At 29.9% G+C, this 15,000-nt stretch overlaps 1 protein-coding gene across 3 annotated transcripts in view; it reads right to left on the bottom strand.

The window, feature by feature from the left end:
* LOC131953827 (protein O-linked-mannose beta-1,2-N-acetylglucosaminyltransferase 1) overlaps positions 1-15,000 on the bottom strand; it is a gene marked incomplete at its 3' end in the record, with an annotated part of 33,016 nt that overhangs the window by 2,819 nt on the left and 15,197 nt on the right. For all 3 annotated transcript variants that reach the window (XM_059317204.1, XM_059317206.1, XM_059317205.1), the window contains 9 exon segments: positions 1,071-1,169; positions 1,550-1,619; positions 2,174-2,300; positions 4,370-4,454; positions 6,960-7,069; positions 7,538-7,721; positions 7,946-8,021; positions 12,168-12,294; positions 12,447-12,531. In XM_059317204.1, the coding sequence (XP_059173187.1) occupies positions 1,071-1,169; positions 1,550-1,619; positions 2,174-2,300; positions 4,370-4,454; positions 6,960-7,069; positions 7,538-7,721; positions 7,946-8,021; positions 12,168-12,294; positions 12,447-12,531 (963 nt within the window).

The raw sequence follows: 15,000 nt of genomic DNA, 5'->3' as shown, positions 1-15,000 counted from the left end.
ACGTGTTTTAAACATCAGTGTGACTGATGCAATATGTTAGCATTACTAATGGTCTATTATTAGATGCTCGATCTCAATTTCTCTTTGGATCATCTAAAAATAGATGCTAATTGCATCATTCGCAGTGACGACACTATTTGGATTTTTTACAGACAAAAAGAAACATCCCAATTAATAATCTAACCTTGGTTAATTTTTCTGATTATTAAAATAAAACGTATTATATGGCCCTCAGCGGCCCATGTGAGCCTTCGGGGGTTGAAACTGAAATTTTTGTTCGCAGCCAAATCGCACCTATCGGGGCGCCAGCAGACACGCCTGATTCAATTCAGTGAGCGACCATATATATTATATATATTTCTAATACTAGTAATTGTGTCTGAAAATTATTTGCATTTAGTCATTTAGCACTCATTATGTCCCTTGATTAGGATAACACAGTTACTTCCCTTTAAAAGGTCATTACGGGGGGGGGGGGGGGGAGAATTTACTTTCTATTACTTTGTTTTGGTGTTAGGGAAAAAAATAATTACATAATTAGCGGGGATTGATTAAGTGCAATGTTGTTGGTTATTTAATACTGCCTTTTATTTATTCATTACACTGAACGTACTGTTTTCTTATTATTATTTTTAATCAAAGAAGTAACAAAAGGCATCTTTATTCGGGAATGGGAATTCCCGCACGTTATTATTTTTGTCTTTTTTTTTTTCGTTTTCATTTTAGTCTGTCCTTTTTTGCGCACGAAGGGGAATTTGTTTTTGTTGGTTGCACCAGAAAGCTCTTTTATAGACACCTACACCAAACTACAAGAAGATATACTATTTTATAGAATACTAGCCGTCCCAGATTCGTGTTGTGTTTGTATTGTGTTTGTGTTGTATTTGTATTTGTGTTTTCTTTTGTTCTGTTCTTAAGTTAGTACATTAAAAAATGATTCATCGTGGCGGAGCATGGGTATACTGCTAGTATATAAATATGAATATATATATATATATATATATATATATATATATATATATATATATATATATATATATGAATGTATAAATGAGTTAATCAGTACTTACGGTCACAAAAATCAATATAGCCCTCATATTTGGTACAAAAATTTCTTCGATCATCATTGCGATTATACTCTGGGTCAATCATAACTTGCGTTGTAGGAACTAAAATTCATATTCATTACCATTAAAATTAACATCGAAAACAAAATTCTCCAATATTCAATGATTTCATGTGAATGTTTACATAAACAGACACACAAGTACCCTTGATTTGAATGCTTCCATGAACAACTAACTTATTGATATGATGTGAATGCTTACATTCAGATACTAAACCAAGTACTTATTGATTAGAATGCTTACATGAACAACCAGCTCATTTATTTTATTTGAATGCTTACATTAACCAGACACTAAACCAAGTACTCAATGATTTTATGTGAATTCTTACATGAACAACCAGATATTAAACCAAGTACTTCTAGTACAAGCATTTTGTAAAGAATTATTGTATCCATAAATAAATGATTTAAAACAGTTACCTTTCTTAGGAATACAAAACATGGATGAAAGTGGTTTGGGCCATCCACCATCAAAGGCTGCAAAACTGAGCTTTTTAAAAAAGTAAAAAAATTAAATACCTTAAGCAATAAGATTATTAATGGTATTTAATAAATATAAATATAAGACTATAAGACGTTTTAAGGAAATAATTCTGGGGAAAAATAGTTTGGCTTATGTTGTCAATATGATATATGTAATTATTATTAAAACTTTTGATAGTGTGTCATCTGCTATGAACTAAAAGGCAAACTGGATGGAGAAGCAAGACTAGAACAGCTTGCTTGTCTTGATCTGGTTTTGTAAAAATATTCAGTTGAAGATCCTTAAATTCGTGTTGACATAAAATGCAGTAATATAGAGAATTTACATCTAGTTAGTCTAGATTCTAGATTCTCTAGTTCAGTACAAAAACTTTCAGAATGAGGTGCACAAAAAAGATATATAAAAGATCGAATACCACTTTATGAGGTCAAATAAATAAACAGGTTATACACTTTGTCCCAAACCTTTTAATACCCAAAGACTTATAAAAAAGTGGCTTTACAAATAGTGCAAACAAAACGCAAAATTTAGAATGTATCAAATGTAGTGACTTAAATTACCTGTTCCAATTTAGTAAACCCCTCAATGCCTTTCTGTCCAACAAAATACCAAACATCTCTGAAACGTAAGTTTTGTATGTGGCCACTCCCAATTTTATTGAGAAGGTCACGTGCACTCTGACCTAATCTAATCATAAAGAAAAAAGTTAACAGATTGTTTTAAAATATATATTACTTATATGATTTTAAATATTCATTACATAAAACATGTTGTTTGATATTGTAATACAGTGGTACAACAAAGAACAAATGCAATCAATTTTTACAGCCCATGCATTCTTATCTATGAGGTGTTCATCTAACAAAATGAAATTTCTCAGATAAATATGGGAAATAATTTAACTTGTTCCATCATGGAGTAAAAATTAAGAAATATCAATTAAAAGCATTACTAATTAAACCAATACCTAAAATGACCTCACACCTCAGTTTACCACCTCTCTCAAAATTAAAAAAAAAACATTTCTTTGATAAATTTCTATTGTAATTTACAAAATAAAATCCTTTATAAATGTGAGAAAATGAGAAAAAAATGTAATTGCAAAAGTGTGTAGACATGCTTTCTAAAAACACCTCCCCCCCCCCCCCCCCGTCTCCTACTTTAATATGACGTCATTTATAGAACAACCTTAATACATTTAAGTAAACAGAATTAAGATTTAAAAAATTGATATCTATTATCAAAATACATCTTACAAGTACATTTTTTCCACATGAGAAAATATTATTTATATTTTGCATGAACTTTGTGGATGAGAGTAAACAAGAAGGGGGGGGGAACTGATTTTTAACATTTTTGTAAACTTCATAAATGGAGGATGCCCTATTTGCTTGAGAATAGATTTTATTTAAGGAAACAAGTAGTAGTAATTATCCTATACACCCTAGGTTTCCAAACTTTTTCAAAAGGTGACCCCTTTTTATAATAGCTGTGTGTGTTTTATAAGAGCTGAATTGTAATAAATAATATACAAAAAAGAAAAGTAAATAAAATCAATTAAAAGAATTGCTCTCGCTTTTGTTGTTTACATAAAATTACAACACACTAACAAAAAATCTTTACTAGATTACACTTACTTGAATAGTTATTTTTGAATATATGAAATTATTCAAATTTCTAGATATCATTAAAATCTTTAAAAAATAAAACTAAACTTAATATTTTTGTTTGGATTAGTCTAAGTTGGCGTCCCCCCCAGAAAAAACTTCGTGAGCCCCTAGGGCAGGGGTCTGCAACCTGCCGCTCCATGCACACATATTAATAATTATTTTGTTTTATTTTAAAAACTCATAAACATATTGTTCTGTAACACTCGGTAATGAATGATATAATAATAAACATAAGCAATACACACTCGCTATTCTATTAGAATATTTAACTACTTCCTATTTCAACGTACTTCCTATTAACTTGTTTATCCCAAATTGAAACATTCAACTTCAAGGTGGATATCACAAAGAAAATAAACGAGCTAAATGTAAAACTGCAAAGAAAGGAAAACCCAGCATATACTTTGCTTGAAGAAGTGGCTTGTTTCGAAAAAAATTACTTCATTTTGTTGAAGACACGGAGAGCGTTAAATTACTTATTTAAAAAAATCTGGGAAAAAATATCGTGATAAAACTAACGCTACTATTAACATGAATTACTTCAGCTTTACTATAAACAAAATGAAGGATGAGTTCACAGAGAGATTTGAGCAATTCAAAAGAAATGCAAGTACTCTGACGTTCATAGTAGATTCTCTCAACACAAAATCAATGATATAAACTTTGAACTATTTGAAATTAATGCTGGTTCTCTTCAAATGAAATTGCTAGATTTGAAAACCAAAAATTTGTGGAGTGGTAAGTTCACAGATATCAAGAGCTGCACAAGTGGTCTGCTCTAAAAGAAATACCGCGAGTTGAGGCACTATTGTTTGACGCATGGAATAGTCTCCCAGGATGCTACAATGAGGTGAAGAAGTTGGCAATTGGAGTGCTGACGATCTTCGGGTTAACATATTCAAGCAAGTGTTTTCTTTCATGAATATAATACAAAGTATAGGAAGCCAACTAACTAAAAAATCTAGAGGCGTGTTTGTATTTTTTGGCTCTTTCGTCTTAAAAGATTGCCGACCCCCTGCCCTAGGGCGATCCACAGTTTGGGAACCATTGCTATACACAGTACAAGAAATAAAATAATTTATTTACTTGTTAGATGCATCATCTGCAATGACAGCTATGACTATTTCATTCATGTGAAGTGTCTCAAGTAATAGCTCCAAATCTGTGCTGTCTGGTACAGTTAAAAAATCATTTAGAAAGAAACAATACCTTATTAGATTTTTAACAGTAATCAAATAATATTTTTTAATATATATTTGTAAAATAAAAGGTATTTCATTATAAATTAAGATTTAACAGCCAATGTCAAATCTTTATCTGAGGATAAATTGCTAAGTCATCTGCATTAATTTTCTGTTTAAAACTGATTACCCACTTTAGCATATAGAACTTATAGCAACATATAAATTCACAAAACAAAACAAAAATAGTTAATATATTTTAGCAAAAATGTAAAACATTTCATGATTTTATTTACTATATTATCCAAGTTTTTGTTAAAATTAATTAAGAAAATTATTTTCTTCAATAAAAACCATTCAAAACAATGAAATTAAATTTCTGGAAAAAAAAATAACAACCAGTTTTAACAAAAAAAAAAAAAAAAAATATGAAGTTTTGCCAAAGTTTGCTTTTGCTGTAGATGTAAAAATCACAAAATATTTAAATAAAAAACCATTTCAATACTATATACCTTGTCATTTTAAGCTGCTGAAAAATGAATTGTAAATAAAATTTTAAAATAGTCAAATTATTTATTAGTACTATTATTTTTTATTTAGTACTTATTTTACTTTCTCATATACAGAGTATAGAGAAAGTATTGTAATCGTGCACAAAAATCACATGAAATTTTGACAGTTTCCACCGTTTTACTTCTCGGTACTTCATCATAAATGGAGTATAGGGGACTTATTTTAATCGGGCAAATATTCTAAATCCAGATTTATTAAAATTTTGGCGTGGTACGCGTAATCGAGTCATGCAAGTAAAAGAAATAATTCTCTCGCTTCTATCAAATTTTGAGTTATTTCCGTTGACCGGAAGTATTTATTTACGCTATTTCCGATTTCTCAAAAAACGCATGTGAATTTATAAAGTACTAATAATATCCCGCACTATTATGCACATTTTGTTTGGCGTTCCTTTGGTGTGCAATTCTTTTTTCTAGAGATTCCATTCTATTTTAAAAAGTTTGAGTAATTAAAAATTGTTTAAAATATTGTCTATATCCCGAGTTGCCATCCCCCGTAGTGTTATATAAGAATATTTGAGAAAGTTTAGGGGAGACTACTCCCGGTTTATTTATTTTAGTACTTTTTATTACTTTATATTAGATTTGTCTAGAGGAAGAGTATCCATGACTAATGATCTCAGACAAAATATCCCAGACAAAATATCTCACGGACAAATGATTTTTCTTAAAATTTTTTGTAAACATACATATGGGATTATCCATTTCTGATGTCCACAAAAATTTCAGATTTCCATTACCAACCCAAAACGCAAGCAAATTATTACAAACTTCATGGGGTTATGCCAACAGTATAATTGTCTGTTCTCTGTGAATGTATTTCAATGATTAATATTAGCATTTAAGCAAACAAGATTTATAAGTCCCAAGACCTCCTCTAGTTCATGACTTCTATTTCTGTTTACTTAATTGCTCCAAAGAGGTGCTATTTTTATTTGTTCATACATAAATGACGTCACGCTCCACTGGAAACAGAATTTAAGCCATTGCTTGACATACTTAATTTTTTAAAATTTTAATAATAATCAATCTTGACCTACTCAATATTGCCCATGCTCATTAAATATATGGGGTATTTTTAATGTTTTTTCTTTTTAAATACAGTTTTGAGAGGTGTGGTAGGCTGAGGTGTGACATCATTTTAGGTGTTAAGTCTGGTTTTCAGTGAAGATTAGTGATGTTAGGGAGGGAGGGAGGGGAGGTAAAAATTGTTATAAATCATGAAGTCAATTATAATATAGACCCCTCCCACCCCACAAAACTTGATTTTTTTTCTGACCCTATCCACTTTTGTGTGGAAATCATAAATGGTTGATCCCTATGTGTGTTAACATTAAAATTTGGATATGGCTATAAATGGTTGGAGCAATGCCTAGCCAGTGACAGGCTAGTAAAAGTATTAAGTAACAACCTTTCTTATCATTTTTTTTAAAACTTGTGTCAACAAAAAGAATTTAGAGATCATGTTCACAGACACACATACACACACATGGACAAGATTGCAAAACTATCTTTTCCAACTCAGGGAGGTGTAAAACGTCGAGATTTGTAAAAATCTTCTTTTGCACGATTACAATACTTCCTCTGTACTTCGCATATGAGAAAGTAAAAAGTAATATAATAAATGGGCAAATATTGGATGATGGGTTATGATTAAGTGAAGCTAATAAACACTGCTGACAAAAGTAACATAATTACAAAAATGTAAAAGACGTGAAATTATATATTGAAGTTGTCCACATTGAAAGAGTGATAAGCATTTCACTGATTATTTTAGAAAAAATGAGTAAAAATATTTTTTAATAAATGCAAAAGGCAGTTTTTAATTCTAAATAATACATCCCTCTAGCAGACTGCACCTGCAATACATATTTTTTAAGCAAATCAAGCATGCTTTATTAATGCATTCATAGTTTCACTTACCAAAGGTATAAGTATCCATATGAGAAAGTCTAGATGGCTGCAGAGTTTCATTATCAAGAATAACAACATTAAAACCTCTTCCAGCATCATTTGTTTTACTGTCCATACGACTGAAATACACCAAGACCATAAGTTACAAGAAGCAACACAAGCAGTGAAAAATAAACACAATATAGCCTACTTTTGTCATGTCAATATTTGGTAGAAAAATATAACTTTTTGAAGTGTTTACAAGAGATTATAATAATTAGGTGTGGCCTAAGCAGTAGAGCGTTAGGCTGCTAAACCTTAAGTCTCGAGTTCCAAGTCAGTAGAACGTCCCTGGTTCAAACCAACTCTGATGGGTACCTAACACATGTCATGGAAAGTAAAGGAGGCTGGGCAAAGTGCTGACCACACCTTCCCTTCATATGCCAAAATCAAGAAACATATAAACTCTAATCCATCTGCCCAATAGATAGCTAGTTCTGAAGAGGACTCTTTACTTACAAGAGATTATTCTGTGCTATTATCAATGAATAAACTATTTACAAAAAATAACGACTTGCACCAAAATGTAATTAGGAAAGATAATTTACATATATCCATCAACGCAGATAGTTGGCTTTCGCACATTCCCATGACCTGTGTCTACAAACACAGACACACTGCCTACAGGACAAGGTTCTGTCAGACCACAATTTTCATGGCGTTCACCAAGCTTTATGGCACCGTCTCTCAACACCTCAGGCACAGTGTTTTCCATACTCATTTTTTTGCCCACTGACAGTCAATTAAAGTAAATTTAGTACATAAATAGAATTTAAAAAGATGATTATGACATACAGATTTTGAGACTCTGTATGTAGTAATTAGCAGAGATAGTTAATATTTTGTATTTAAAAGTGAGTAACAACTATATTGAAAAAAATGTCTTTAAATAGTTTTTGTTTTAAGAAAAATTGACCTTATTATTAAAGTTAAATAAGACTGAGTAAATCACTTACATGGGAATGAAAAGCACCCAGCTTTTTCTATAGGCAAAGCAAAACTATCTTCTTTTTTTGATTGCTTTGCCATATACTGAAATAATTTTACAAGATCAATAAGTAAAATTTGACGATGATGTGTCAAAGCAGTTATACAATATACAAAACAATTGTTATACAATGCTTAAATATAAAAACAGCACAAAACCATAATATTAAATTATTTAGCTCAATACCCTTTAAATGTGTTTTGTGTTTATCGTCCTTTTTCTGTGGTTTATAGATATAATTTTAGTTACATAAAATACTCCACCTTGCCCAGTTTATCCATCTATCTGTCTGTCTAATCTAATCGAATTTAATCTAATCTAATCTATCGATCTTTCAATCCATTGAATAGATCAGGGATTGATCAGACCATAAAAAAAGAAAATTTTCTTTGGAAAGAACCAAATATGTTTTATCATTTTTTAAAATTGCAGTTAAAGCAGTCTTATGCAATTACTCTACTAATTAATTGTTAACTATTGATAATATTTTAAATAAAACAAGTTTAATCTAAAATAACAAAGAAAGTCTTGTCTAATTGCACTTTAATGTTTACCTTAAAAACAACTTTAAAACAAATTTTACAATTTAACAAAAATGGAAATTAAATTTTATTTTAACATAATTTAAATTTGAACTGTAATGGTCCAGTTGGACTCTTGTTTTCAATTATGACTTATATCCTTTTACTTTAAAGATGAGCATGGTAAAAATGTAAGTCTTCAACAGTAAAGAGTATAGATCTAGATAAGATATAGACTAATAATTTTATTGTCATTTAAAAGTTTGGTAAATTTAGTTCTCATAGTCACCTTTTGCAAGGATTTTAACATTAGTTTGAGGTTGAGAAATAAAACGGAGGCAAAGAAAAACTGTAGATTGGATAGATGTAAAAACAGGGTGAGTTAAAATACCAGCAGATAAATTTGGTTATGGTTAGATAACATACATGCGAGGTAAATGGTTAAGAAACAGGACTCTGGAGATGTTCGTTGAGATTACATTTTCCCATATTTTTTATGAATATTTAACTGAAAAGAGCGGAAACTTCAGACTAAAATATTTGCCATCTGAAAAATTTGGAAATCCACAGAAATTCAGAATTTAATCTGTATCTAGAATCCAGACCTAGTGTAATTGAAATATTGAAAAGAAATGCACGTATTTGATTGTCTGTTTGAACTAAGATCGCTACTGCAAGCCAAGCGTAATAGTCGATTAAATAGGAATATGTAGGCTGTTACCATGTCATTTAAATTTTTTTCTTTTTTTTTTAAGCTGGAAAACAGCCAGCAATGAAACATTAGCATTATGTTTGTGTTGACTATGCATTAGAAAATAGTTTACGGTTTTATGGAACGCACCTGAAGACCCAAACACCCTTTGAAAAATATTTCAGGTGTTTTAAATATTAATGTAGCATAAGTTCCTTTATTTAATTTGTTTTATACATTTTCATGTCCAATCATTGAATGTAAAATTCATTTGATGCTTTGTTATGTTTAACTAAATCATTATGTGTAAAAAATATATATACATAGACAATTAATAAAAAATTTAAAAATGCATAAAAACATATTATTAACAAGCTTTAATGCACTAAAAGGAGGAAATAAATAATTTTCTGGAAATAAAAATAGCTTAAAAGGCATATATCGCTATAATTTTATGTAATGAATAACACGTTTTTTATGCATTTCTTACAGTACTTTAAAATAAATTTAAAATACATTTACACATATGCACTCAAATACACATGTGTGCATGTGCGTGTGTGTAAATGTATATATTGATGGTCTTGGTTGCAAACTGTCTAACTCAAAAATATTGAATTTTCAGTTTTTTAAATAAATCAAAAGCCAGTGTATGATTCCCGATAATGCTTGAAAATATTATAGAAATCTGGAGAATGATTATAGAGATATAACCCTTTGACCAAAAAAACCTTGGTGCAAAATGAATCATGCGGTTTCTGTCGGTACAACACAGCAATCAAAGTAACTATAGGTAAGGATATTAGATTAATTATGTTAATCTATTCTATCATTTTAAAGAATAATAAACAAAGAGTATTTGTTTAATATAGCCTATTTCTAGTTAGCTTTTGAGAACCAAACTGCTTTGTTTACATTTTATTAGGCTAACCTAATGCTTTGATACTAAATTCTAGTCAAGATCTAGAATATTATTCGAATCAAATTTCCACAAACTTGTGCAATAAAATATAATTATTTTTAATTCATTACTAGCTTTAGAAATTTTAATATGTTAGGTCACAAAATGTTTGGCCTACATGTTAAATGACAAAATTAAACTAAATGGAGCTTAAATGACTATTCCCAAACTGTGGGTCACGAGTCATGAGTATGAAACCTTCCAAACTATGACGCTTTTTGAGACGAGTCATTCGGAACACACCAAAAAAGAAATGGAGTTCTTTTCGTCAGCATGTAGCTAGTTGCAAACGCCAGACTTGATTGAACAGAAAGTTTTTGCCAAGGAAACACAGCATTAGTGTAAGCATCATATGAAGGTGGCATTAAAAATTGCCAAGCAAAAATAAAACCTCTCACACAATAGAAGAAAATCTCATCAAAACCTGCAAGATGAAGATGGTGAAATTAATTCTTGGGAATTTCATTGCAGTAAATATGCAACAAAATATCTCTGTCTAATAATACTTTTCAGCTGCCTATAGCAGACATGTCTGTAAATGTTAAAGAACAAAATTGGAATGAAAAACAAGCTTTCACCATTGTTTGCTTTTCAAGATGATGAATCAACAGACGTGAGTTAGTGTTCACAGTTGCTTTCTTTGTGAAACATTCATTCAGATGATAGCAAAGAAGAGTTGCTATTTTGTGAAGATATGATGGAGAAAATAAATAAGTTTTTTTAAAAACTGGATGATTTAAATGGGAAAACGGCTATAGGTTTATGCAAAGAAAAGTTGTAGCCTAAATCTTGTTTTTGAATTGATAGATGAAATCAAGTTGTTCTTGGAAGGGCAAGGTAAACAAGACCTTTTGATATACTTTAACGACAAAGAGTGGTTGGAGTGAGTAGCATACCTAGCAGATATATTCGAACAGCAAAATAGGCTTAAACCTGAAAATGAACAAATATTATTTCTTTTGATGATAATCTCAGGCATTTTTATCAAAGCTGCAAAATCGGCGACGAAAATTAAATCTTGGAAATAATTGCCATGTTTGAGAAACTCTGCAGTGTGGTAGGTGAATCTGATTGTGAGATAAATAAGAACGAAAGAGGATATTTCTGGGCATCTAGAATCTCTTGAATACGAACTGTGGTGTTATTTCCCTGAGTAGAAAAAAGAGGAATCTTCATTGACACGTAGGCTAACCCATTCTCTGCTTCCCCTGATGTTGTCATCATTCCCGATGAATTACAAGATGAATTCTCAAGCTTGCAGAAAGATTGAGAATGACATGAGGTTGGCAACAAAAACCCAACCGCGAATGTTCAGGTTAATTAATAGCATGCAATTTCACTCATTGTATTAAAACAGTTATCAAGAATAATTAATATTGAAAGTCTACTAGAAAACCACATTTTAGTGCTTATTAATTTCCTCACTAATTTTGACTTTTTAATTCCACTAACGTTCACTTACTTTTTATAAAAGGGGGTCGCAACTCAAAAGTTTGGGAACCACTGGACTATTTGGTTTAATATATAACAAGCATGATTCAATGGTTAACAGATAGAAAATTTGGCTTTTTATTTTGCATGCTACATTGATTAGTATTACATGTGTAGATTTCAGATCAAACTTGAAATTTTTTAATCACATAATCTGAAATTGTAATTACAAGAAGAAGGCTGTTTAAATTTAGCGAGCAATCTCAAGCTGTTCAGCAACAAAATAATGTCATTTTTTTTTTTGTCACAAAAATATTCAGTCTGACTTACCAAAAAAAAAAAAAAAATCAGTTTTATCTTTCAAGATCAGACTCGATAGTCACATCGAATAAACTATCTCTCACCATTTTTACACAACACTTTAATTTTACAAGTTTCTTATTGTAGAAAAGTTAAGGAAACAAAACTTTAAAGCCTTGTTGTGAACATTTTTGAAAAGTGGAACTAGAACAGTCTGGTTCTAAAGAAGCAATGTTCGTGCGTGTGTTACAGTGTGTAATAATCTTTAGTTTAAGTATGACCTTACATATTCAATAGCGCTTCCTTTGGCAAGTCCTCTGTGTCCAATCATTATAAAATTTTCCCGAAAGCCAACTTGTGTTATGAGTGAGCTTCCAAACAATGTTAACCAATGACGGGCTGTTTCTTTTAATCTAGAATATTACATATATGAGAAAATAAAAGAATTAAACAACAAAAAACAAGAAGAATCAAACAAAACATTTTTAATCTATGAGCAAAACTTAAAAACTCATGCACAAATAAACTGACTAGAATGTATAGATTTAAAAATAACTATGCAAACCCGTAAGATGCATCATCAAACGTTGCTATTAACAAAATGTCTTCATCTTTGGCATCTTTCTTTAAAAATCTTAAAAGTGATGAATCTGTTGCAAAATGAAAATGAAAACAATTTTATAAGATTTCTATTAACTATATCTCACGTACAGTAAAACAACCTTGTTTAATACATTTTATTAAAAGATACATATAATATTTAGAGAAAAAAAAACATTTATTGTTGAAGTGAATTTAGTAGTCCTATCTAAAATTAAAAACTTTTTTTAAATGTACAAACAACTAATTTAACAACACTAAAAGGAATTAGTAATCTGATAGAAAAAGTAGTAATCAAGTAGAAAAAGCAGTATTAAGATAAAACAAATATAAAAAAACTTTTTAGCAAAAAGCTTAAAATGCACTTAAATGAAGAAAATAAAACTAATTTGCTTTCTTTAATAAAAGCTTTTGTCACTAAAATATGTAAAAGATCTTATAAGCGACAAAAACATCTATTAAAGAAGGTAAATTAGTTTTATTTTCTTATTTTCAGTGCATTTAAAAGTGTGTTGCTGTAAAGGTTTTTAATATTTATTTTATTTTCTACCAATTAGTCATTCCTGCTTTATGAGGTTGACACGACTAAAAACATTTGCTTTAAAACACCATTGGTAGCTCGCAATATGAAAGACAATTATTGTAGAAAGACAATATTGTAGATGACGATAGCAAATTCTTAATCACTAGCCATTGGTACCTGTTTCACGTGAATTATAGGCCCATATATTTTAAAATGTACTTGTTTGAGAAAAATAATTTATAAAATAGTTATTGGTCAAAACCCAATGTGCATTACTACACGCTGAACGATATTAGTGACAAAGCAAAGAAATAACTAATTAGCTAAAAATCCGACACATTTAACATAATACAGGCACACACTGATTAAGTGACTTAAATGATTCCGTTAAAAAACTCGGCTATTCCACGGTATTCTTCTTGTTTTTAAAGTGATTTATTTTTATTAGGGTTTTATGAATAAGACTAATGGATTTAAATGAAATAGTTCATTTCTTCATCGGTAACCATACCATATTAAATGCACTCGCTGATTAAGAGACTTAAAATTAAGAGACTTAAAATTAAGAGACTTAAAAGATTTCTTTAAAAACCCGGCTGTTTAATGATAGTTATGTTGTTTTTAGTAGATAGTCTAAATCCAGATCTTAGCGTCTACGTCTAGTTTTTCCGTAGATCTAGTCTAGATCTAGAATCTCTAGATCTAGAATCCAAATAGATAAAGTAAATTTTATAAGTTTGGGCCGAGAAAATTGTATTATATCAGGGGTCGGCAACCTGCGGCTCGCGAGCCGCATGCGGCTCTTTTGATGTCAAGTTGCGGCTCTTCAGCTCCATGCTCCAAATATTAATACTTATTTTATTTTATTTCCAAAACTCATAAAAATATTAGTCTGCAACACTCTGTAATAAACGACATAACAATAGTTATAAACAATAAACATTCACCATTCTATTAGAATATTAATAGCTACCCCCTATCTCAGTGTACTTCCTATTACATTGTCCATTCCGAATTGAAATATTCAACTTCACAAAGAAACTAAACCAGCTAAGTGTAAAACTGAAAGGAAAACCCAGCCTATGTCTTGCTTGAAAAGGTTGTTTGTTTTGAAAAAAAATATGTTTGTTGAATACATGATGAGCGGTGAATTACTTCATTACGAAAAATCTGAAAAAAAAATATCGTTATGAAACCGATTCAATCACTTCAGCATTAATATAAACAAAATGAAGGGTGTTTTCACTGAGAGATTTGAACTATTCAAAATAAATGCAAGTACTCTGACTTACATAGTAGATCCTCTCAACACAAATTCAAATGAGATTATCTCATATATTCAAAGCTATTTATTTTAAATTATATATATATTATGATATTTGTTTAGGATTATATATATATATATATATATATATATATATATATATATATATATATATATATATATATATATATATATATATAATCCTAAACAAATATATATATATATAGTATGATATTTGTTTAGGATTATATATATACTAAACAAATATAACATTGACATAAAAATGTTAGTGGCTCTTTAAAAACCTGGTAATGTCGTAAATTGTAACTTTTGGCTCTTTCGTCCCAAAAGGTTGCCGACCCCTGTATTATATACATTTCATAGCGTGCGAAAATCTAAATCAAATTTGAATGAAATAGTTCATTTCTTTTTATATTCTAAAATCGGAAGATGACGCCATGAGTTTTGTGTAAGCATTTAACGAGTGGTCATTGTTTTATGAGTTCTTTTTCACAACTATAAACACTTTTCCTGTTGTATAATTAAAACTGTTTTTCTACATTCGAATATGCCTTTATTTTTTATTTTTCTTCTTTAAATAAAATTGTGGTTATACATTTAAAACATCTACCATATTATTTTCAACAAAATTCCCTATCAAGTTCTCCATATATCGCTGAAGATTCTGATGTGATAACTGGCGAAAATATTTTGCGGACAGAGAGAGAGAGA

The sequence above is a fragment of the Physella acuta genome, unplaced genomic scaffold, assembly GCF_028476545.2.
Source record: "Physella acuta isolate Inbredline_101_S28 unplaced genomic scaffold, ASM2847654v3 ptg000957l, whole genome shotgun sequence".
In the NCBI taxonomy this organism is placed as follows: Eukaryota; Metazoa; Mollusca; class Gastropoda; family Physidae; genus Physella; species Physella acuta.
The sequence above is the reverse complement of the archived record's forward strand: the minus strand, read 5'-3'. Positions and strand labels throughout refer to the sequence as shown.